This window comes from Leptonotus elevatus, chromosome 8, assembly GCF_054856555.1.
Source record: "Leptonotus elevatus isolate MCC_2025b chromosome 8, RoL_Lele_1.0, whole genome shotgun sequence".
NCBI classification, from domain to species: domain Eukaryota; kingdom Metazoa; phylum Chordata; class Actinopteri; order Syngnathiformes; family Syngnathidae; genus Leptonotus; species Leptonotus elevatus.
The window spans coordinates 6,400,518-6,427,290 of record NC_141246.1 but is presented as its reverse complement, the minus strand read 5'-3'; the positions used below and the strand labels follow the sequence as shown (position 1 = coordinate 6,427,290).

At 40.1% G+C, this 26,773-nt stretch overlaps 1 protein-coding gene across 5 annotated transcripts in view; it reads right to left on the bottom strand.

The window, feature by feature from the left end:
* lef1 (lymphoid enhancer-binding factor 1) overlaps positions 1-26,773 on the bottom strand; it is a 101,467-nt gene that overhangs the window by 34,700 nt on the left and 39,994 nt on the right. For 3 of the 5 annotated variants that reach the window (XM_086083759.1, XM_086083761.1, XM_086083760.1), the window contains 5 exons: positions 25,332-25,538; positions 25,143-25,234; positions 20,225-20,460; positions 18,337-18,394; positions 14,935-15,059 (listed from right to left, as the gene is read on the bottom strand). In XM_086083759.1, the coding sequence (XP_085939885.1) occupies positions 14,935-15,059; positions 18,337-18,394; positions 20,225-20,425 (384 nt within the window). In that variant the 5' untranslated portion in view covers positions 20,426-20,460; positions 25,143-25,234; positions 25,332-25,538. Of the gene's footprint in view, positions 1-14,934; positions 15,060-18,336; positions 18,395-20,224; positions 20,844-25,142; positions 25,235-25,331; positions 25,539-26,773 lie in introns of those variants that run through there. The other 2 variants (XM_086083758.1, XM_086083762.1) reach the window with 1 other exon arrangement.

Below are 26,773 nucleotides of genomic sequence, written 5' to 3'. Positions count from 1 at the left end.
ATTGTCTTTATGCAAAATAAATTAAGCAGAAAAATCCACCTGTTTTTATCCATCTCAGGGGGGGAAGACATTTTGCCCTGTATTGCCACTTCCTGTTGACTGAAAATGACATCACAGTGCCTGCTTGTGAGCAAAACCCAGAAAACAGGTGAGCTGTGCCAATCGTTACCAGTGAACCCTGACGGTCTTAACTTACAATCCATTTGTATTTATTATTACTTCTGTCACTTTCGATTGGGTCCAAGTGACATTTCTTAAATGAGAGTGTACCAGCAATTTGGTAAGATACCTGCTCCGTCAAAACCAAGGATACCCTGCAGGCAATTTGGCATTGTTTTGTCAGCCAACTTTTAAAGTAGCTGATAGGCTGTTTGTAATGACGGAGGCTGTCAGGGTGCTGCAGCGGTCGCATACATTTCAACAGCTTTCATCTCAGGTACAGAGCAGGGGGTGGATTGATCTGCCGGTATTGATGCGTCGTTTGATGACGGTCAGCTCAAAGTGGAGGACGCCTGTGTGATGTCTCGCCATCGCGGGACATAAAAAGCTTCACCTGCCTCCCTCTACCCTAAGCGAAGTTTATGACCTCCGGTGGGTTTGAAGGCTCCCCGTTGAGACGGATGTCGTTTTCCATTGATGCCACAAAAATACATTCAGCGGCACACCTTTATATTTTTTAAAGCCGTGGCCCGCTTCCTCCTCGGCTTTGTTTCAACTCAACCCCTGATCATAATAGGACCGTATAGCTAATTTATTTAATGCGCGCATCCCGCGAGGAAAGCGAGTGCCTTCCATCAGCCAGAGAGCGAGAGAGCAGCTCGATGATCAAAAGAAACACAGAGCGCTAGGCGAGCTCGTCAGAGGAACTAATATATTCTTGCTAGATATCTAAGTGGGTTTCATCATCCTGCATCAAGTGACTGATGAGGGAAAGAAAAAGAAAAACAAGGCCTTGTTCTCATACCAGTGACATCAGCGAGCACGGAGGGGGGGGGGGGCATAAAAGATCAGTTATTTCCGACAAACGCAACTCACAAGTGCGTGAATGCTGAGAAACAAGCATTCGCTGCAATGCTCACGTACCAAAAACATCATTCTACTCAGTTGTATTTCAGTTAATTGTGCTAATGTATGTTATTCAAGCCGATACCAAGTCCGTTTTTTTTGCAATTTCATCACAGAAAATGAATGATGAGGCAATGATGTCATGGCATGGCCTAAAAGCAAAACATCCAATTGGGATCATCCAATTTGAATTGCAGGCGCATGGCTTCACAATGTTGCAGATGTAACAGCCATGCAAAAACAACATCTCACATGAGCATTCACAATAAAACTTATGTGATGCAAAATTCAGCCAATAACACAGTAAATAGAGCATATATGTATCGTGTGTTACAAAGTGTGGAGAGCCAAAATACACATGTACCGTGAATGAATGAGGCTATCATTACCAAGAGCCTTCCAAATATCGTCCAAATATTATTCAGTAAAAAACAATTATACAGTATGTGGAGCTTAAAAGAATTTCCCAATAAGATTGATAAATGTGCAGTGAGGAGTTGCCGACTGTAATTGGTTCGCAATTGTTCAAATCAGTGGCATGTTAACGGAGGAGTAGCTAGCTGTAGCAGGTTAGCAAAGGAGTAGCTAGCGCTCACCACTGGCTGATTGACAGGGAAGAAAAGCGTAATGTAAGATTCCAGTAGAAATCTGGCCAGGCTGGCAAAGGTCCTTGTGGTTTTCAAACTTCTTATGGTAATGTGTAGAACAATCTGGATTGCTATTAGCAGTGGTGGAAGCTAACAGATGATCCGCTACTAGCGTAACGGAGAGTAAGTGCGCAACTAGAAATGAAGAGTACTGTGTGATATATTGTATGTTTTTAAAAAGTATGAAATAGAGTAAAAATAAATTAATCAGTAAGCTTAAGAGTTTGAAATGTTTTTTTTAAAGTCTGATCATAGTTTGGGTTATATCTAGCATTTCAACCAATAATATACTTTGGCAATTCTAAACATATTCATTACATGAATTAAGCCACCTGGTAATGGTCTTAAATTGCGAAAAAGCACAATACAGTATGTCCGAAGACAACCGTTTTGAGCAATAACAATGATAATGGTGTTGTTTTCCAATGCTTTGCAGTGTTCTCAGTCAGCAAATGACAACACTGCAGTGTGAGAAAACACAATGGAGATGAGACACATTCAGCGAAGCTCTGCTTTCCTTTCCAACTTGGTTTTCCCCACCCCCCTCAGTCCAGCCATAGTAAATTGAGCGCCAGAGGCAGCAAACTTGGCCAAGCTTGCATTTGGGAGCCGACTGTGGTGGGGCATGAGGGATAGAGATATGGCACTGGAGGAGAGAGAGGGGCATGGTGGGGTGCAGGGAAGGGAAAGGTGGCAGTGTAGGTGGGGAGGAGGCCCGCTATGGCAGGTGGTGACATAACACAGCATTTTGTGAGGGTTAATGGTTTCTGTTTTCACAGAAAGTGGTTGTCGCTGACATCTTGTGTACGAGCATTTAATTGTACTGTCACTATACGTCCCTGGCATAGACAGATGAACAAAAAACAATATTTGTAGTAAATATTTTCAGACCAATTAAATGAAAATGGATCATTTCCTGGGGCAAACCTGATGAACTCTCACACACACTAATTGTGGTTGGGAATCAGTGACATATTGCATATGGGGTTTTTACACAAAAGGCAACACGTCTCATTAGCGCTCCGTGGCCTCATGCCCCGCCATAAATATGGCTTCATCTGCAAGTGTAATCACTCGCATTGTGCTGCGATTTTCTGCTCTGCTGGACGACAGCTTCTCACCCCCCTTAACTTCCCATTTTCCCCTCAAGTGCCTGTTCCTGGTGACTCCAGCGCTGCCAAGACCTGGTGCGTCTCCCAGATTACAGGTTACAGGAGTCACTAATCCGGGCCCGGGTTGAATTACGTGCTACACTATAAAGAGACAAAGCACTTCAAAAGGAGACTGCTATGGATTTACAGTATTTACTTAAGTATGTAAGTACACAGACGAAAACAAATCAGTAAAGCATCAACACCATACTGTACATCAAGAATGTACACAATCCTGAACCCATGTTACATAAATTACTGTAATCAGCAGTTACATTATTCAACACAACTAAACCACCTTCTCATAACGTTTATCAATAGTATTAGCTAGCATAGTTACTAGCCTAAATATGACATCATACATTGGCAAAAGAAGTACAGCCGACCCCCGCATACTCACAGTTCAACACCTGCAAAAGAACATTTTTTTGGATTGTTTTTCCACAACAATGGAAAAAAAATGTCTTTGATCATTTGGGTTAGTTTTTTTGTGTGTAATAAAGATATTAAAGGTTTATCATGTTAAAGTTTTTTTCAAAGAATTGCTTGGGTAATTTTTTTTTTTTTAAATATATATACTTATATATATATATACATATATACACACACGTATATATATATATATATATACACATATATATAATCGGATATATATATATATATATATATATATATATATATATTAATTAGGTAATTTCCACTAGCACTGTACACAAACTGTTTAAGTCAACTTTTGGTATTTGCACACAATAATACATGTTTGCAAAGTAGAACTAATCTATTTCAGTTTCATGTGCACGAGGTGCATTCAAGGACCCTCAACAAAACAGGACATTTAAATCACAATCTGAAAAATAGCATCAATGAATTAAAGCTAAAAACAACAACACCGATATTCAGCACAAAAACAGCAAATAGGTGCGTTTAAGCAAATAACGGAGGAGACCCCCCCCCCCCCCATCCCAAATATACGAATAGGTCAATCGGCGAAGTGATGGTTCACCGTAATTGCCTCGGAACCCGTGATTGATTTCAGCCTCAAAAAGGGGGGAAAATGATGGCTAACACCCCACCTCCCCTCTTTGCTAAAGAACACCCCCTCCCCTGCCTCTCTGGCGCTCGCTTGCGCAGCCAAGACTCTCCATCTAGTAGGAGGCAGGAGGCTTTGAAGAGATCAAAGCCAAGGCCGGGAGCAGTTGCGCGCCCTGGGAATACGGGAGAGAGGCTTTCTGCTCCTCAGCCCTATTTTCTAGCGTCATGTCGGATTGCAGCTGTATTGCATTTCGCCAGTTTTCTTAATGCTCTTGGTTTTGACTTTGACATCAGTACACCCCCCCCCCCCTTCCCCCCTTTGGTTGCTTCAAAAACAAGGAGAGGAAGAGGAGGTGAAGGGAAAAAAAGTGAGCAAGGGAGAAAGCGGCGAGGAGCAGGGGGGAACTAGATGTGCCGAGTGATTCCTATTTTCGCAACTCCATAATTGGCCGGTTCAAAAAGGGGAGGAGGGGGCGACATTTGTTTTCAATTCCGCTGCCGATATGAAAGGAGCGACAAACTTTTATGAGGTTCCCGAAAAATTGAAGACAGGCTTCTTTTCTTTCTTCCGCCGCACAGTCAAAGGGCAGCTTTTTTATGGGCGAGACCACACAAAATGAAGCGACAGCAGAGAGAACTCGCCTCTTTTGTCCTCCCACAGCATTGTGTGGCATGGCCTCACCACTATGTGTCTTCCTTGTGTGCCCTAAAGTCAGCCGTTTATTAAGCAGGGATTCACCAAATTGTAGTGCATTTTATAGATCTTATTCCTAACAAAATAAAAATATGAGCAGGTTTTATTGATTAAGATTAATGATTTTTTTTAAATGTTGCAATTGTGACTTAAATTATTTTTTTTACTATGCCCATTATAAATAAATAAAAAGCCTCCAGACAGACCAAAATGAAGCCTTTTTTCCCCTTTTGCGATTTCAAAATTGCATTCCACTATCACACAAAATGAAGTACTATTGTTTGTCTTACCACAGCATTTTGGCCTCTCCACCAACACCAAAGGGTGAATGAAACCTGTAGCTGATTAAAGCAGTGTTTTCCAAACTGTAGAGCTTCTTCCTATACTGTCAAATCCCACCTGTACATCATCTGACCATCCTCTTACTATACGGCCTCCTTACTGTTAGCGTTAACCGTCTTTTGCCTCTGTGTTTGTTTGTGTACACATACTGTTTGCAAAGCATCCTTGAGTATTGAGAAAAGCGCTATACAAATCCATCCATCCTTCCATTCTTTGTGCCGCTTATCCTCACTAGGATTGCGGGTGTGCTGGAGCTTGTCCCAGCTGATTTTGGGCGATTGGCAGGATACACCCTGAACTGGTCGCGCTGATTTATTGTGACTACTATTATAATTATTATTACTAAATTTAGTTTAGTTTGCTTCATTTGATTACATTTTTACCTCAAAAACGGAATTAAATATTTACCCAAATTGGACTCTGTCGTCTTTTACAACTTAAAATGTGATGTGTATCTATTAAAGAAGGGATTCCCACAGTGGAATTCTTTATAATGCTTTACTTCACATAAGCAGTTCCTCTGTATGATTATCCATCCATCCTTTCATTTTCGGGACTGCTTATTCCTCACAAGGGTCGCGGGGGTGCTGGAGCCTATCCCAGCTGCTTTCGGACAGTAGGCGGGGTACACTCTGAACTGGTTGCCAGCGAATTCAGGGCACACAGAGATGAACAACAATTCACACTCACAATCACACCTTGGGACAATTTAGAGTGTTCACTGTATGATTATATTTTAGAAATAATTTAATAATTAAAAAAGTCTTTCACTTAAAATAGCCCCGACATGACATTTTGTGGTTACGAACATTATACAACAAACTAGTTTCCCAGCAGCTTAAGGATATGTGGTCCTGCTGCACAAAAAAGCACACCTTGTTCACACTGTACTTACTGTTTTTCATTACAGTGTTTCATATTTATGGCCTTTAAGTCTTTGTACAATTAACTTTTTATCTAAAAAAACAAAAACAAATGTATGATAAGTAGAATCCACTTTGGCACGTCGTCTATCGCATTTATGATATTTAAATTGAATTTGCATATGACGATAATTTTGTCACATTGCGAAATGTGCTCTGCTTAAGAGGCAATGGTTGTGTTAACGGGTATGTGTTGATGTTTAGCGCAAAAAAAAAAGAAAAAAAGAGAAAGCTATAGCCTTCCTTTCAATGAACAGCTTGGCTCATAAAGCCCCCCCGCCTCTTTGTACTGTAACTATGCAGGTCTACTTTACCAACCTCCTACACTGGGGACCATTAATATTTCAGCGCTGTCAGATACATGCATGCACCCACAGCAAAAAGAAATAATGAGCTTCAGAAAAAATATGAAACAGCAAAGAAGAAGAGGAGGATGAGGAGCGAGGGGATGGGGGGGGGGGGGGGGGGGAGCGCTGACCATCTAGCTTCACACCACAGAAAGGCTATTGATCATTGCGCTCGCGTCTTTGCCCGGCAAACAAAGTAGGCTCTGTTGATGCGTCGGCCAATTCTGGACACAGCCGGCGGCATTTGCACCCATGTTTCACTCCTGTGGTCTCATTGTCAAACCCCCAAAACTGCGGCCCACCATGCCCGTCAATGGCGGCTATTCATCTTTTTATTCACTTGATTGGCGGTATGAGGGAACACTGAGCTTAATGCTTGCAGCTAGGCTTAACCTGATTCAGAACTTTTGATGCATTGTAGTGTTGTGGTCCACACGGCTAACTTTTGCGCAGCTAGCGTGGCACATTCTCATTCAACGCCTCACAATTTTCATAATGCTGAGACGCTGGTTGTATAAATGGCACCAAAATGGAATATGGGTACAAAGTAGGCCCTGCCATTTTCCAACGTCAGAGGTAATATCACAGTGGTGAAAGAGGCAGGACGACAACTGTGTGTAACTGTAATTCCGTTTAGCTTTTAACCGGAATCTATAAGGAATGTATCAAAGTTAACCCAGTGAGTTCCTAATTTTAGGGGTCGTGTCAGAGCAGTCACAGAGGTGGGAAGCTGCCTATGTTTGAGGGTATTCCATAATTTTATGTCGCTTTTCACTATGACCAAAATTGACACGGAATGTGGGACCTGGCAATTATCCACCTTCTGAGGCAGTATCAAAGCAGTAAGATGCGAGAATGAAAGTATGTGTCGTAATGCCGCATGGCTGTTCAGAATTATCTGCACAGATGAAAATTCCCCTTGATTATTTTTTCAGACTTTGGAGGGAGCATCAGAGCTGTAACCGAGGTGGGGACATGACTCTATTTCTGATTATGAAGTTCACACCGCAGAGGAATTAGGGACAAGCTTGGCCAGGCCCCTCCTCTGACCCTGGAGATCAGCACCATGCTACATGTGCAGAGTGAAGCCCTCTGAGCAGGTGTGGCCTGACTGACCTGCTGACTGACTGACTGACTGACTGACTGACTCCAGGCAACTGCCGAGCACTCGATTTGGCTAAGCCGCATTCGATATGGCGGTGAGGACGGGTGTCATCTCTTTAAACTGCTTTGCTTTGAAGGGTGAACCACGAAACACAACCACAAACTTGGTTGACGTCTGCGTCTTCCTGTCATCTTCATAGCAGAGACACGGAGCAACACTTTTTTCTTTTTTTTAAGCAGCACTCGTTAACACATTTTATTAGGCATTCCATGTGAGTCGTCCAATATCCAAGACGGTGCCGCAAGCTTCTGATGTGTGTATCAATTACTGCCTCCATTTTAAGCCCGAGTTGGTCAGTCCATCTTTTCTGACAATACTTCCATCTTTCAAACATTAACCTCATATTATCTGATATACTGCCTCCTATTGGCCTGGAGGCTGAACTATGAAGCCATAGCACTCAGATATGAATCACCATCCAGTTATTTATATATCAGAAACAACACTGGAACCTCGACTTCTGTTTCTCATATATATATTTTAAAAAAAAGGAGGCGCTCACAGTGCAGCCAAACGGCGAGCTCCATTTCACCGCATGAAAGGCACAGATAAGGTGATTGCAACCACATGGTGTCGTTACAGCCCGTACATATGGTGCGAGTGTGTAGTGGAACCCTGGGCGTTAATGGCGCTGTTTAGAAAAACTGCCGAGCTGCGGCGGCAGTACAAAGGCTTTGAAAAGGGCCAAGTGTTTCTCGTGTGTGAGGTCCCCTTGGCGCAACGCACATCTTACGCCGCTCGGTAAAAGCTGCACTGCAGATGACATCAATGTCACTGTGACTCGCTTGCTTTATTGAGATCATCCAGCCGGAGACCAACTGAGAGCTGCGATCACATGCTATCCAGCTGCTTCTTGGAGAATACTGAAGACCGTTGGAAGCTGCCTTCTCAAGCAAGGGTTCTCAATCTTTTGGTGTCCATGGACCGCTTCATAATCTAAAGCCAATTAAATATGATCACTGTGTGTACATTTAAATACCTCAGCATTTAAAAAGTTGCCTGATTTTGAGGGGAGGGGGTTCCAATAAAAAAAATCCAAAATTTTGGGATAAAAAAGTTGTACACAACAACAAAGAAATATTCTGTTGAGATCGTATTTTTCGAAGCTAAAGTTGTATTATTATGATATTAAAGTAGGGATGCACGATAATGCTATTTTCAACCGATACCGATAAACCAATAGTCTGTTCCGAGCAGGCTTATCAGTCAAAGTCACTTTGATATTAATTCATGTACAAGGAGTGAAAAGCCCATTGTTAAAGAAAATACAGGTGTCCACAATACAGTATAAGCTGGTTATATTAATAATACGTGTTAAATAGTTTTTTCCATAACAGGACAGTAAAGAAAGCCCACACATGTCGCCATGATGCATCTTCTGTCAACACGAGGTCACACGCATTATCACGTCACAAAATATGCAACAACTTGGGCACAACTTGAGCCACAACCACAACAGACGGACCAACGTGGCACGTCTATTATTATCGGCGGATTTCTTTATTACTGTATCTGGTTTATCTGTATGACCTCAAATTGGTCGATAATTGCCGATAATTATCGGCCACCGATATTATCATGAATCCCTATATTAAAGTAAAAGTTTAATAAGGGAATTTCCAAAGCACAACTTTATTCTCGTAATATTAGGCCTTTTATTCTGGAAAAATGTATTTATTCTCGAAAAATACGGCCTGCATATTCCCTAAAATTTATTTTTCTGAAAAAAAATAATAATAATTAGGACTAAGGACTTATTCTTGCAATATCATTCACAGAGGAAGTTTTTAATTAGCAGAAAACTAAGGTAAGAAAGACAATAATTTGTTTATTATTTGTTTTATGGATATGCCAGGCAAAAGTGGAAACAACTAATTTTCTTAATATTACTTCCTTCAGATTCTCCTGATCAACAAAACACTTTTTATTCAGTGTCTTTGTGCGGCCTGATACCAAATGCCCCACGGACCTATACTTGTGGTTGAGGACTACTACTCTTAAGTACATCCAGCGTGTACATGGACGCTTGCTGGTAAACACAGTGTTCTCAATATCCCAATAACAGGGATCTTCCACTGTAGCGCTGAGGGCATGAGCAGAGGACACCCGAGCAGTCCAACCAAATCCAGTTAGGTAAGCCCGGGTTAGTGATTCCACGCTGCGAGACACTGCCCGGCTAGATCCGTCACATTCCCGCTACATCAAAAGGAAATGTGCGGGCAACGTAACACCCATGCCCCCTCCTAATACCCACCATCTTCCTTGCCACAAGGATCCACATTTGAACATTCAGAAGGAGAATGACTCCACGGCTTTGGAGAGAGAGAGGGGTACCCTTAGGCCACCATTCAGTTGATTTGCCACAGTATGGTTTGGTACCGTAAATCTTGATCTGGCTTGTGGATTTGTGGATAGGGTGGCGATAGTGTGAGGGTCTTGCCAATAACAACCCCAATGACGAAAAGCAGTATCATTATCTTGGTAGACTGAGATTTTACATGCATAAAGCCATCTTTCCACCAATATGGTAACAATTCTGTCATTTGCTGAAATGATAGTTTGTTGCGCTGGCATAACCAAGTGAACCATTACGCACAGGTACAACAAAAAAAATGGTGCTGAAACTTAAGTCCAATATTATGGGAACCTTTACAATGGAAAAGCATACGTACCAAACAAACTGCCTGATGAAACAGGTCTTAGAGTGAGGTGGAGACAGGGCTTTAAACTGCAAAGAACCAATTCACAAGGCAGTCGACTGTCTAGTCCAGTGATTCTCAACCGCGGTCCTTGAGTACCCCTATCCAGCCTGTGTTCCATGTCTTCCACTAGCAATACAGGTGCTTCAAACGATCAGCTAATCAGCATGCTCTGGATGAAGCCTGATAACGATCCTCAGCCATGCTGGCTGAGAAAGACATGGAAAACAGGCTGGATAGGGGTACTCGAGGACCGGGGCTGAGAACCAGTGGTCTAGTCCATAGAGGTGTACTCACACTGGGCCACTTGACAAGTAAAGTCCAGTATGTTCGCCTATTTTGACTTGTCTGATCCATACTCAAGATAGAGGTGGTCTATGGCCTAGCATGCTGTGTTATACAATTATGTCATGATATGAATCACAAAAATACACTGAACTGAACCATCCGACTGTCTTCTCTGGTTGGAAATGGATTCAACTGCCTTTGACAACTTAAATCTGGTACGTTCAACTTCGGTCCGGTATGCTCTGATACTCAAGATCTGAATACTTCTTCTCCTCTGAAAAGCTTGGAAAAGGTGAGCTGTGGCTATACAATTACTGTAACGATGTGAAACAACAACATACTGACTGACTGTTCTCCCTGAGAGGAAAATGGGCTTAACTGCAATTTCCACCCCCAACGCCAGTGCAACACTCAGTAACTCCATCCCTTCTACTACTGCAGCTGTTCAAGCACAGATGGAGATCACCTGCACGTCAAGCGAAGAAGCACGCTTCCGTTCTTTTTCAAAGCCTAAACTTGTGTGTGCGGTTTTGTGCAGCAGAGCCAGGACATTACGGCGGCGGGCTATTCTTGGAATAGATCCATTGCACGGTCTTTATTTAGAATCCGTCATTTCAAAATCCCGATTTAGAGTTTGGATCATTTATACAAACGACCTTGTCAAAGCCACGAACAAGCCAGATCACTCCCTTCGCCCGTCATGACATCCTGAAAGTTTGGCGGCTTGACTATGACTCAAACGGTACACAAGTCATCTGTGAAGGCGTGCCAAAAACTTTTAACGCAAATCAACCATTTCGCACTGAGATTAAGATGAGGATGTATATCTATTGCAGTGAAAAATAACTGCCCTCTTCCTTATATCTGATATCATATCAACGCAACACAATAGAGATGATTTTATTCATTTATTCTGGCCTTATTGGTAAGTTATGAAAAAAAAGACGAGGTTTAGCTCAGATTTGCTGAATCAACAAAATTAATTAGTAAGCGGAATGAAGATCAAGACGAACATAAATGAAGTGAAGTCGTAACGACAGCTCAAAATGTAATATAAAATGTAAAATGCCATAACTTGAAGGAAAATCTGTAGAAAATCGAGAACAAATGAGACTAAAAGATTGGCTAAAAGATTTTATCCTCATCCAGAAAAGGCCTGATTCTGATTTAAAATATCTAATCGCATACATTTTTCTCCATATCTCAATTGTGCCTCTTGAGAATTTTTTTTGTGGTATTATTTCACTTGAACCATGCAGTCTAAATCCATCCTTAAAGGATTTTTTTTTGTGTGCAAAATTGCAGGGAAGTCAGCATTTCAAAGACATATGTGAAATGTGACAAAAAAATGATATAGTTGTGCTTGTTTAATTAAATGCAGATGATCGATAAACCGAAGTGAAGCTCAAACACATTAGCATTGGCACATCAATAAAACAAAGCACAGACTAAATTAGTTTCTCTGATTTTGCTATTCATAGCTACGGTACATGTTTGACAAAATAACACTTGCTGCACTTTTCTCTGACAATGTTTCCCATTTCGGAGGTCTAGTTTCTAAGCAGGACACTGCTCCATGCTATACAGTTAGGTCGATAGAGGTGCGGATGAAGGCCCACCAGAACCAGATCAAGACCTAGTCATGGCTAGCCAATGAAAACAATTGTCTGAAAATATTGAACCCCCTTTTTTTTGTTCCGTTCCGTAACAATTTAGCATTTTCTGAAAATAAATGTTCTAACTCTACTCTTGGAATTTGGGACTTATGTTGTCAGTAGTTTATAATATATACAGTATATATAATAAATCATTTTACTCCAACATTAATATGTATCTAAAAAATACAAAATCAAAGAAACTGATTTATTATATTTTCCCAAAGCTGTTAGCTAGACCATTGTCTATTTGTTAATGTACACCAGCGTTTTTGCAGAGAAGTCAACTTACGCATGTAAAGAAAAAAAAGAAACCCACATAAAAATCTGCTGACAATCATCGGCTCCCGACAGCTCTGTCATGGCTGGACGGCATGTGTGCAGGAATGTCATGGTGAATGGAAATCAATCCAAAACGACTGTGACGGGGGATGGTGGTGGGCTAGGAGGATGGAGGGGAATGAAAGAAAGAAGAAGCCTTTGATGTGAGTGAAAACTGATCCCAGGCCTGCAGATATACTGCGGCGGCCGTGGTGTCTGCGACGCTGCCATCGGGTGAGACAAAGGCGTTAAAAATGACTACTGTTTTATTCAAGATGGCTCCAAGAGAGGAAGATTCGGGGAGTAAAAGAAGTGTGGTAAATGAAAACAACGAGAAGCTTGAAAAAAAAAATGGCAGGGAGCACGCCCCGGCTGGATCTCGTATAATACGTCTGCTGGGAAAGGTAATTTCCTCTGGTGGCTCTCCAAGCAGACCTCCTCAAGTGCTTCCATGTGATCGGAGACATGAAGAATTTGGTTAGCGTCTGGACGTTGTGATGTTTTTTTATTTCATCTTTACAACTCAGTGAAAATGATTGTCAAATTAATTGGAGCCAAAATGGAGTGCAATGCTTAACTATTACCAGCAGAGGTGCTGTTGATTCATATCAACTACTTTGTGATCTGAAGAATAAAATGGCGTGAACTAAAGTGTGCACCGATGCTTATATTAATAGTTTGAACTGTAAATATACCACAAAATATTATGCCAAAACACTTTACTAACATTTCAAGTGGCTTCGTGTGCACGTGCAGGCACATGGGAGGTGAAGACGCTCCATAATATAACTTCCACTAACAACTCAGGCTTAACTTAGCTAAACATGGTATGACATGAGCAATGAAGCATCAATTGTATCGTAAGCACCCCTTTTAGAGCAGCCTTTTGCTAATGATAGTGGCACATGAGAGCCAAAAGTAAAAACCAAAACAAAAAAGTAAAAAATACCAAAACATCTATAATAACAAAATATTAGATATGAATAAAAATATTAAAGAATAACATTGGATGAAAAATGTGTGAAAAACGTATTAAAACTAATTTCATGAGGATGTTACAGGTTCGAATCTTGGCCAGTGACCCAATAACTTGCCACTGTCATGAAGATATGGGTGGCTTACAATACATCAGCAAGGGCATCCGGTGTAAAAACTGTGCCGGACAAATCATGAGAGTGATTCCCATAGTCGCAACAAAATACAAAGTGTCAAAACGAGAAGGACAGTAGATAAAATACAAATGTTACAATTTGTTGTGATGTCATTTAGGGTGTGTCACCATTACACACAGTAGCGACAATTAGCCTCTGAACCGGTTAACAATAATGAAATAAAATGTAAAATAACCGAAATAATGAAGATCCATATAACTTCAAAGAAATGCAAACATACCATTCATTGTCTCATATTACGTGCCAAAAGCCAGTAGCAATGCCGGCAATCGTCCCGGGTGGTATACGGAGACGCGCGTGGACACAACAGCATTAGTGTGGACAGCTGCGAGGGGGCACAGGAAGCCGCCAGTGACGGATCTGCAGCTGGCCTGATATTTAGGCCATTACAGGGGGAGGCAGGGGGGGATGCAGGCCCTGGACTGTGCTACTTAACTGCAGTGTAGCCAGACCTCTGTCATACTCAGGCCAGAGGAACCTCTCAAGACATCAAACAATTACAATTAGGATTTCAATTTCAGACTCGGCATGAAAACTTCCAACTCAGCGAGCACTCTTGCTCTTCCACTTGCTTTTTTGTGTGACACTTGCCTCAAAAAGGTTGCCTCTTCTTATCAAAATAAAGATAGAGTGTGTTGTGGCGCACAATTGGTTATGAAAACATTTACAAAGTCGCAGCCGCAGTTGTGTTCTTAATTACCTCAAATAAAATTAAAATAAAATATATATGTACTGGGTCTCCCAAAAAGTTGTACTCTCTCTTTGACTACTCATATGTAGTGCATTCATGTTTAGACAAATTTATTTTGCAACAATAAGCTATATGAAAATTGAATTTTTTTTATATTTTCTTCAATTAAACTAATTAGACTTGTATCGATGTCAATAAGCACCCCAAAAGAAGCAAAACATATGACTAATAGCCAGTCAAAGAGCGCATACATTTTCCTAGGACACCTTGTAGATACAAGTGCATCACAATAAATTAGAATAGTTGTTTTAAACATTTTATGGCAAGTACCACCTGAAAAAATATTTGTCTCTCCAAGCATGACCACCATGTTCAACGTTAGGCAGTGGTTGTATTAATACAAAGTATTTAATATTATTCTAAACTACTGTAACATTATGCAGTTTTTTAACACTGTACTTAAGTACAGCAAATTCTGTTCTAAAAGATCAAATACCAAATGTATTGTACTTAAATAAATACAACTGAACTGTGCTTAACGTGTACTGTACTGCACTGAATAAAAGCCATTGCAACGTTATGTAGAGTTTGAACATTAGGAGAACATTTACTGTAAATAATGATGCGATTCTTTCGCGTACCGCTAGAGGAGGATAAAAAAAAAATCTGAGAGAAATTCCACAATACTCGAATTTATTCAGATGCACCTGTATACAGAGTAAGTATTTCAATTGGGACTGACCATTCTGGACATGGGCGGCGAGAGGGAGCCATTGGTCATGTAGGAGTCGTTCATGTTGCCCATCATGATGTAGCTGGGGTAGCTCGGGTATGCGTGGCTTTTTCCATACAAGTCCTGATGTTTCACTGATTCCAAAACAAAAAAGACACAATTTAATATGCAGCCTTGTAATGTAACATTTTACAAATACTTTGTTAATGTAGTGAAGTGGCATTTTCACATATCTGTACTTTATTTTGTTAATTCTGTTCCTGGCAACTTTGACTTCTACTGAGATACATTTTCTCCAAACCATTTTTGTGACTTGCAAGTTCAAGCCTCTTTCTGTTGTTTCTGTATATTATACTTTATTGCAAAGACATAAGACATAAAAGCATTGTCAAAATTCTAACTGCTTACATTTTTCTAAAATAATTTTAGTTATCAATCCCTAAGTACATTCATTGTGTCTTTAATGTTTACCAGTTATACAAGTATATATTACAAGTTATTTCTTGTTAAGTTCTATTTTAAAATAATGTTTTAACGTAATCTTATCTAAGTCTTACTTTCAGGTAATTGATACAAGACTGCAAAAAGTCAATAAGGAGTCACCAAAAATTGTACTCAAGGAAGAGTACTGTTACTTCGCGTAATATAACTCAAGTCAAAGTAAAAAGTAGCTTGCATGAATGTTAAACAAAATAAACATTAAAGTTAAAGTGTCAATTACAGAAATAATAAATACAATTATTATTTCATTCAAAAAAATCAAATTCAACCACATTCAATTGTCTTCAATTAAGTTTAGTTTGTAAACAGTACAGTAAGTTCACTGGGCAGAGATGGCATAGTTGTTTCCTCCGTTGTTTCTGCCATGTTTAATGTCAATAAATCACTTCAGTTTGAAATCTTTGTTTCTCTCTGGGGCCGTGTGCGGTCATGTGACAGCCTCGCTCTGTGACTGGTGGAATGGAGTCGCTCATGATTATATTGGAATTAATGAAGTTTATTGTTGCGGCTTGGCACCTGCAAATTCGCCTATTCAGATTTTTTCCCGATTTCCCCCCTCAATATTTTAAGATATTTTTTTCATTTTGTTTATCATAAAAAACGTTTATGTTTATCAGAGTTGAATAATTTTTGGGGTATGAAATTAGATGGCAGTCCCTATTCCGACTGTACACATCCCTGGCCTAGTAGCGTAACTGCTAGCTACTCTGACAAGTACGATTTATCCGAAAAGTTATTGACGTGAATGTTAATACCCACTTCTGTCAATAAATCACACTGAATAATAATATCACTTCAACCCGCGGCACATTTCGCCCCGGCCTTTTGTCCACGGCCTCACAGTGGACTCTGACTAAATTGTATTATGCACAGGAACAATGGCGCCCCTCTGTGCCAATTAGCACCAATTAGACGAACATACCGAGTGTGTCAAAACAGGAGACGCCCCAACTGTTCTTCTATGACCCGACAACAAGAATAGGAGGAGGAGGCGGCGCTTTATACAAGAGGACTCAATTCAGCGCCACTTGCCACTCAACTGTGTAATAAAGCCGGGAGGGTGCGTGTGTGATGGGGGGCGTGTGTGTTTGTGGTATTTAGCCTGACGGCAACATGGATCTTGTTGTGAAGAAAAGCAGTTTGGTTTGAGAGAAGGAATGGGGTTGGGGGTGGGGGCGGAATGAAAGGGGAACAAAGGGGAGGCACACTCCGCCTCAAAGGCCCCGCCGATGACCTGCCAAGCGAAGGTCACGCCACAATAGGCCCACGAGGTTTCCGAGTGGCACCCGCGTGTGACCCCAACGCCGTGTTTATCGTGGCGAACGCAAGACGGGTGCCAGCGGGGTTGATCTAAATACGGAGATGGGACTGTGTGATCAAAAACATCAATGATGAGTTGAGAAAATATGACTTGGAAAAGTAGCACGGCGGATTAGTGACTAGCATGTGTGCCTCGCAGTGCTGGGGTTCTGGGTTCAGATCTCAGCTGCGGCCTTCCTGTCTGTCGTTTTACGCAGGGAGGAAACAACTGCACAAGTTGATTTGGCTTTTTATTATTATCGGCACATTATTCTTTGTCTAATGGGAAAAAAACATGCTTTTTTGTCATACATCATTAGCAAGATTGGCATTTTTTTGTTAGCTTACAACATTAGCAACTCTGTGGGAACGTGATGGCATAAAAGTTGCACAAACACTAGCTGGCTTTTAAACAACAATAAAAAATAAAAAAATCTCTCTAAGAGTCCTATGAAAGTTCATAAAAGAGTAAAACTATTTTGTATGCACAGAAAATTTTATTTAGCATAGCATCTCTGTCCTAGCTGCTCAATATAATATGGTTGAATCCTATTCTCAGTAGGCTACAAGCACTTTGTAAGTTCATGAGGGTTAAACTATTTTGTATGCAGAAAAGTTCGTCACATCTTATATAAATGGCGACACGGTGGACAAGTAGCTAGCACATCTTCCTCAGAGGTTGTAGGTTCAAATGCAGACTCTGGCCTTCCAGTGTAGAAGTACATTTCATTGTCTGTCCTTTTTATTAACTTTCACTTCAATACAGGAGTTGACTCAGCACTATCAGTACAATTCACTTTTTTGAGTCGTTTTGGAGGTATCTGCACTGGGGTGCTACTGGGTGAGGTTTTATTATTATTATTTTTTATGGGAGTATGTTGAGACCCCTAAAACAATTTTTTTCTCAGAATGCAAAAATCTGAGGCATGTTCAGGCCCTTATAATGCAATGCGGCGGTGGTGTAGCATCTCTTTCCTGGCTGGGCTGTTCAGCATCCAATGGCTGGTTATAATATACAGTGGTTAACTTCTTCTTACACTTCAGTTCATGAATAACAGTTCATGTGAACTATTATTAATATTCATGTCCTAGCTGCTCAGTACAGTACTATTAACCACATGCCTCAAAGTTAGCTCTGATGAACCTTACTAAGATGTGCGACCATCACAATGCAATAATGACTACGAAATTTATAGTTGATTTTGTTTTACAGTGGTTAAGTTATTTTTACACTTGTAGCGACAGTCTACACTTCACCTTAACTTTCTATACCACAAGTTACCCAAAGAGTGAAAAGGTTGATTAAAGCAGCATTAAACCGCAGTGGTCAATTAACTGTTCAGTTCCGGACATACAGTAGGTTGGCGACTTATTTGTGTTCACCTAATTTCAAGTCAGGGAAATTGTTGTTTGTTAGTTTACTTTCTACTTGGGTTTTGAGGATTCTAATTATCCGCTACAGCAACAAACTGACGATGGAACATTGTATTCTTTTTATGTCTCAAAAGGCCTCATATTAAGCAGCATGACTGTGTTGTTTAGAAGCATTCAAATACATTTCTCCCATTCCTGGCACATGAAGGGGAAAGGAATCTTTTTTGCGTCACTCACCATCGTCAGGATGCTCTCTGTGCTTTTCGTGATATGAGTCTTGGGACTGTCTCACCGCCTGTGTGAAAAAGAAGACAAAAAAAAACAGAAGAAGAGGGAGAAATTGAATGGCTGTGAATTGATTGGGAAGGCCTTTCAGACGCCGTTAGACACACGGAGCTGCTGATGTGGTCAGAAGACCGCAGAATAACACGGCCGGGATGATTGTGATTTCTTTTTTTTTTTTGCTTGTCAACAAGGCACACGCACACGCACACCCACACACATTTCCAGACAAGCGTCTCTCCCACTTAATTAAGTCGCCATGGCCTTGAGGGGCTTTACAAATTAATTTGTTTTCCTTGGAGTTTACTCATTTTCATTACAGCCTCCAATCTTACGTCTAATAGAGGCTGTCATCTTTTTTTACATATTGAGTTTTTATTCCCCCGCCCAAAAAAGAAGCATTTCATGCACCCAATTTCTGTCAGCGTTGAGATGAAGACCTAATACACACTCACACATACACACACATCTTCAGGATGGCTTCCAGCTGTGCAGGAGGGAACTTCTCGTGCATCCTAATTAACATTCAGCCCACGTCAGCCTCGCGTCTCGGAACGCTTCGCAGTCTCATTCTGGACAGGGGTCCCCAAATTTCATTAACACGGCGGTTAATGACAGAGCAGCCCAATAACTTCCGTTTTTTTTTTTATTTCTACCTTTACGTATGTGTGTGTGTGGGGGGGGGGGGGGGGGGGTGAAGCTTGATCCTTTGCTATGGTTAGTTAAAAAGATGACCAAAAATGAGTTACATAACATTCTGAAAACAAATATTGCAAAAAAAAATTTTTAATACTACATATTTATCAAATACTGCAAATGTTTATGTATAACAGCATAAATACATAGAAATATAGTACATTGAGATGTTTTTTTAAACCTTTAAAACATTTAAAGAAATGATGCAAATTTTTAGAACATTTTTCACATTAAATTAATATTGCATTTAATTTAATTTAATTATTATTTAATTTAAAGGAACGTTGTACATTGAGGAAAAATATATAAATATTTTGATATACATATGTCACAATTATGAGAAATAGTGAAAATGTTTATTACAAAACATTGCAAATATTTGTAAATATTAAAAAACAAAATATTCTAAAAGCAATATTACATATATTTTTATTACTGTCAATGCATTTTAAATGTGCTTAAATTCAACTCCTGCAACACCTTTCCCAGATTCACTGAAGAGGCGTTCTCACAATAACATTGAACATCCTAGATTTACACCTGCTTGTTATGCATAGTAAAAATGTTTTGACATTTATACAATTTTAAGTGACTATTATTTTGCATTTTTAATTCATAGTTTTGAATAGATATGATATTTTTTCTACATCAATATTGTAAAATATTATTCTGATGAATAAAAAGCATTTGAATCCCGATATTAGCCAACTCCTAGCAAGGCCTCTGTACATCTAGACAATTGATTGGTAATTTCCCAAATAAAAAAAGCAAGCTTTAAACTAAATAAATTGCATAATGCAGTGTGTGCAGGGGTGGACAACTTGCGGCCCGTGGGCCAAAAAGAAGCCCCAGGACATTTCAACTGGTCCGCTGTGTAAAATACCCCAACTGCTACTAACAAAAAAAGTCTAAAAAGAATAACCCGCACATATATACGATATAGAATAATTTTAAAATTATCATAAATTTAGTATGGGCCTTAGAGGACCAGATGACACCTGACCGGATGTGCATCTTTTAGGAGCCTATTAAAGTTAAATGAAGAGATGATTTTTGCATGAATAAAAGAGTGATAAATAAAAGGTGGAGGCCTCCCTTGTGTGTTTTTTTTTTTCAAACAAACACGGAGGCTGACCACGTAACTCACATCGTGGCTGTTACTGTTGGGGCTTCCCTCGGATTCGTTGACAAGCGACGACTTGATGTCGGCCAGGTCTCCCTCCTCCTCCGAGTGGCTGAGCTCGGCGAAAATCTGCTCCTTGTGCGGCTCCCCCTCGTCCTTGAACGGGATCATTTCGTCCGTGGCGCACAGCTCCGGGTCTCCGCCGCCGCCTGACAACTGAGGCATGTCGTCTCGCCTCTTTTTGCACCCACAATCCCCCTCTTGAAAAAAAACACACCCCAAAATGTGCTGTGAAAAAGAGAGTATAGGAACTCCCAATGGCAAGAGCCAAGTTGTTGACCCCCTGCAGAGGGGAAACAAAACACAAAAGGACACAAGTGTCCACAAATCACCACTTTTTACTCAAAGATGATTTATCCACACCAAAATGAAAAAAAAGTGCATGTGATAGTCCCTTGTGGGTCCCGGTGAAGAAGTAAAAAAAAGAATGTGAGGATGTGCGCATCCACAGTCCTTGAAATCGGAATGAAAGGCAAAAGAAAGGTGACGTTAAAACCAAAACACACACACTCCGTGGAGAAGACTTTCCAAGCGCTCCCGCAGCGTTTCCACGGTGTAATGTAACCGGTGTGTGTGAGCGTGTGTTGGTAATGGAGCTGCTCCCTCCTCCTTTTTCCTCCTCCTCCTCCTTTACCTCCTCCTCTCCAGTCAGCACTGATTGACACTCCCACTTTACTTCTCCCAAACAAATGGGACAAGCACACAAGCCCACGCGTGAACCGACTACTCAAAACAAGCACGCGTGGTGGTGGTGCCAAACCAGTGGTGGAGGGGCCCCCATTTTTCACTATTGGGGGCCATTCCTGGAAAGACCTATAGGGCCCAGACTAAAGTTGAGCAACTGAGAACGAGAGAGGGCTAACCTCAGATTTGGACATTTAGAGAATTTTGTTTATACAGTAGTTTGATAGAATTTAATATATTTATATATTCTTAAACCTGCTGAGTCAAAAGTAGCCCAAATTGGATGAAATAGCTAACACAGAGCCAATTGGGTTATTTATACCCACCACATTAGGTTGAGAATTTGACCCAGTACGCCGGGTCAAGATTTGGATCGAACAGGCGGTAAAAAAGTACTTATTGGACTAATTTGTTTGGCCTCATTTAAATCAGGGTTTCCAAACAGAGGTTTGGGGGCCATAGTATCTTTTGACATATACAGTTGGGTTTAAAAGTTTACATACCCCAGGAGTATGTAAAATGCCACAAAAATGCTACACTGTAAACATGTGGCCACAATAATTCAAATTTTTTAATATAAAAAATTATATTCTGCCATGAAAAAGCACCACAAAACATTCTGCCACAAAAATTATCTATATTTTCTCAAAATGGAAGAAAATAGATTTAAAAAAAATATATATATTTTTTTTATTTATTTATAAAAATAACCAACTTTTTATATGTTGCAGTGTTTCTGGCATGCGTGAGAATCCCAGTCAGACTGAGCCCGCTCAACTTTATAAAGTGCAGCGAGGGAGGAAGAGGGTGAGGAGGACGGAGGGAGGGGGGGTGAGAGAGGAAGAGGGTGGGAGTGTGGGGGGTTCGTGGGGGCGGAGTTGCGGCTTCCTTTGATCTGGCAGCGGCTGGCTCTTTCATCCCTGTAGCCCCCGTCCCCCTCACCCCCTCCATCCCCTCTTTCCGACCCGCTTCCTCAGCCCCCTCCCCTCTCCTGACTCCCCCCTTGACACCCCCCACGTTCCCCCTCCCCTTTGTATGACTAAATTTGGTCCGAGTGTGGAGCCCGTCCAACATTACCAGCAGCTGAGCGAGAGACATATACAGAGAGAGAGAGAGAGAGCGAGAGAGAGAGAGAGCGAGAGAGAGAGAGAGAGAGAGAGAGAGAGAGAGAGAGAGAGAGAGAGAGACATTAGTGGGGGGAGACGGTGAAAAAAAATAAGATCAAAGGCTTTTTGGGTTTTGGAAGGAGCGCGTGGAAAAGAGCTGGGACTGGCGGCATTCCAGAGTATAGCGGAAAGAGCACACACATGCACACGCACACGCACGCACGCACACGCACGCACGCACGCACACACACTTTTTCATAAGAGAGTTAATTAGAGCCCAACAACCGAGCTTTCAGGAACAAAAAAGGAAAATAGTCATGATTCCGTCTTGTTTTCAGCTACTAAAAAAAGAGAAGATGCTGCGTGCTCTGCCTCATTAATGTAACTCTTTAATTTAATTAGCAGCCTTGTTCACAATTGAGCCCCTGTATCCCAAACCCCTACAACCATTTTAACATGAACAATTCGTTGTTTATTTATTTGTTTTAAAGGTGATTGTACCTTGGATATGCTTTTTAATTGAGGATTTGTGGCCTATTAAGGTACAGGCCTGTAGCGCCCATGCTGCCACAAAACACTAAATATTGGCACATAAATGGGATATTCTGCCGCAAAAAAATATTTTGTCACAAAAATTATATATTTCATCACATAAATTGTATATTTTGCATTTGTAGTAGAAAATAATTTTACTGTTCAGCCTGTGTCACTTTACGTCACTTGGACCACTTAAAGGGGAAGTCAAGTAAATGCAATTTTAATCAGAATACTGTGTTTAGACTAGTGGGGGAGCATTCTTACATATTATTTAAAGAATTCTTTTTAATTCAACTTCCTCTTCAAGTGAAATTGGAAAATTAGATTTTGGTTTTATAATTAAACGTCACAGATACTCCAGTGTAGGCCGTGATGATGACAACCCAGTGGACAAAATTAATAACTGCAACTCACATGCATATTTTCGGTATTCTTTTCGGTAAAACTTTAAAATCTATGAAAATAATAAAATGACACATATATTTTAAATGTAATAATGCTAATTTATTTTATTTTAATTATTTTTGAATATATTATAACTGACTTACAAAGTAATTTTTTTTTTACCCCCCTCTTTATATGCAGTGTTAATTTTGAAACATTTGTATATAAAATGTGCCTTGTTTTTAATGAACACTTTGGTCTACTACACTATACTGTATTTTAATGTTGGTCATTATCGATTTTGAGGTGCTAATTGGTGTAAAAGATTTGAGAACCAATGCTAGAACGATAATAGAAGCTAGCGCACAAGTTCATTTGCATCGAAGCTGCCTGGATACAGACGGCACCTTTGTTTGCTGTGTAATTTTGACGAGGCAACACCTTAAAAAACACAGAAGCAAACACCACGGCGCTGGCATCGACATTCAGAACATTCTAATCTAATTTGGACGGCAATAAACACGAAGAAAAAGGGAAAGGAGGAGGGGAATAAGTAAGTATAGAGAGCTACATTAGCATTTCTCCACTAATGAGTTCATAAGAGTGACCCCTCTGGATGGCACATGAAAAGGAAGCATTCCTGCTGCGTTGTGACCTCAATTCACTTTTCTCTCAATATACAGATACTACATTTTGCATGGTATATTAAGGCAAAGTGTGTATATACACACATAAAGGGCATAATTTAACATCAGCACAATTCGCTCACCGGTCCTGCTGTTTTAAAGGACACTATACCGTTACATATTGTGTGACCAGTCGACACTTTGTGCGTATGAATTGTTCCCTAATGACATGAGCCTGCAGTGACACTTTTCCTGTTTAACTCATTCACTCCCAGACATTTTCACTGAAGCAATCCCCTTCACTCCTGGCTGTTTTACTGATTTGTTTTCATTTTGCAGCAATTAGCATTAGAATATAGATACATTTCATGTTTATTCACAAATCTATTTAGAAACATGAGTAAAATAGCTTTTTTTTCAACATGGCCCTGGTTGATCTCTTTTGCTCTGCTGCCACCTGCTGGCCATTTGTGTAATAACTAAAAAAATTAAACCGTTTTTTGCAGTTGAGAGGCTGCATCAAAGCCTTCTATATACTCTAGCATTAAAAAACACACATTAAAAACACGTATAAATACGTCTTTGGGACACTTAACACATTTAAAATTAGAACATATTTATAAATTTTTGGGAGCAAATGAATTAAAAACGTCTTTTTTTAACACAAATGTTCTGCCACAAAAATGCAATGCCGTATTTTGGCACATAAAAGGTCAATTCTGCCACAAAGGTTGGTATTTTGACCTGTAATTACTGTATTTAATTTTTCTGTAATGTGAAATTGATGACCAAATGTATGTTTGTTGTTTTGCTTTGTTAAATCTGAAAAAGTTACAAAAAGAAAGTAAAACATTTTTTGGGCCACCTGAAGGTTATATTCTGAATCAAAAATACACTATTTGTTTGTAAATTGCTATATTTATTTATTTATTTGCTATATTCTACCAAATTTGGAAATTGTAAAGGCAAAAACGGAAAGGAACCCATCAATCCATCCATTTACTTAACCACTTATTCCTTACAATCAAGAACAAACAATTAATTAAGAAAGACTGTAAAAAACAACAACCAATAGGACAAACATGAAAAGCACACAATAAAAAAAAATAAAAAAATGGAAACCAGAAAGAAATGGAAAAGAGTAATGAAAAAATTGGGGGGGATTAAATATCACCCAACACCCCTACCCAAAAAATCCTTTTTGGTTCTTAAATATTGCTTCTTCTTTTTTTTTTTTTTTACTAAACACGTTACCAGTGAAGGCTACTGTGAAAAGATAACTGTCAAGATATGGCATGTTCAGTTCTTTTCTCAACGAAGTTTGTATTTGTTTAAAATTGGAGATTATTGTTACAAAATTCTCTTTGTTGAAACAACACACAGTCGAAGTTGTCTATTATTGTCTCATCTTTAATCTGCTCTATTTTCACCACTGTGAAAAAACACTTCAAACAAAAAATCCTGCTAATTGTGTGCAGTTTGGCACCCTGCTGCTGCTGTTGTCGAGTGCGCTGACTGTCGGTGGTGCGCTGCTACGTCACTTACCTGCTTGAGCTCAGAGGTTAATTCCCTCACACGACTTCATCCCTCCACCTGCTCTTCATCCGCTTCAACTTCCTTGATGGGAAAATTACAGCCTTGAGTCGGTACGGGAAACAAACGCCAAATTAGGATGTGAAGAGCCAGCAATTAAAAGTGTGATGAGACACCATTTATCAAAAAAATGCAACTTACAACTTCTTGGGGGAGGTCCGACCGAGGTGAGTGATCATTGTGCTGGGATTGGTAGGCGGCTTCATGAAGGGGAGGAAATTGTCTTGGGGGTATGGCGAAGGAAGGCAGACGTATGATCTGGTGATTTATGATTCCCACTCATAGCCACACACACTATCATTAAAATGGAACCATCTTGGCGGAAATGTTGCCATTTGGAAGGAGATGCTGCAGGCGATAAATACACACGTTAGCAAAGTTCATTAGCACTCTTGTTTATATGACAACAAACTTGTGGAAAGTTTCATCAAGAGTTTCACAAATGAACGACAACATCGTAAAATGACCACAGTTTGCAGCCTCCTAAATCAACTGAAAATATTGTAATATGCATGCAAGGCTATTTGTTGGCAATGTACAGTACACTCTAAAAAAGAATTGTTGAACCAATTTAAGATTACAATTTGAATTCTTGACCAACTTAAAAAAAGATGCTTCAATTGGTAACACACGATTGAATTAAGTCCAAAGAGAATATATTAAGTTGAATTAATGAGTTCATTAAACTTAATATATTCACCTGAATTAAATTAATACAAAATGACTCCAATCCAAAGTATTAAGTTTAATGAACTCATAATTTATTTAACTTAATATACTCACTTTGGACTAACTTAATTCAATCGTGTGTTACCAATTGAAGCAATTTTTTAGAAGTTGATCAACAATTCAATTTGTAATCTTAAATTGGTCCAACAATTCTCTTAGAGCATGAACTTGTAGTGAGTGTCAATAGCTGGAGTCAGTGTATGTGGAGCTCTTATAAACTCTGAAATTCGGAGGCCTACCAGACACCCTTTGAATTTATTAGAAATCAGATCAAATGTCAACAAAAGTTTGTTTTGAAAGACCCCTGGAATGGCTGTTTCTTTTCTGGGATGGCTTTTTTTTGGTTGACATTTTTTGGGGTCTACTGATAGATATTGCTATTGCTATTGCTAACTGACTGGTTTGGGGGGCTGAAATCCTTGTACCAATCCTGAATTTTAAAGGTCTACCAGAAAGCCTTTTAGTTCATTAGATATCAGACCAAATCACGGAGAAAAGCTACTTTTTGAATGATTTCGAGAATTGTTGCTTAAACCAAAATGGCAGACTTTCTATGACTTCCCAGGGACAGGTTTTTGAGACTATTTTTGTGCGTATACTCATGATAGACATGGGGCTACTAAGTTTCATGTTGCTATGTCAAACTGGCTTCAGGGACAGAAATCTAGGAGCCTGGATTTTGGAGGTCTACCAAAAAGCCTTGAAAATGATGCTTTATTTGGTCAAAGAAAAATAACAGCAAAGGAGAAAGTGTACACTGTAATCGATCCATTCAGAGTGGCACAACACGGCTTGTTTATTGTGGCGCGCCGTGACTACACTGAATGAGGCCGGGCCAGCTTCTCCACTGTGCG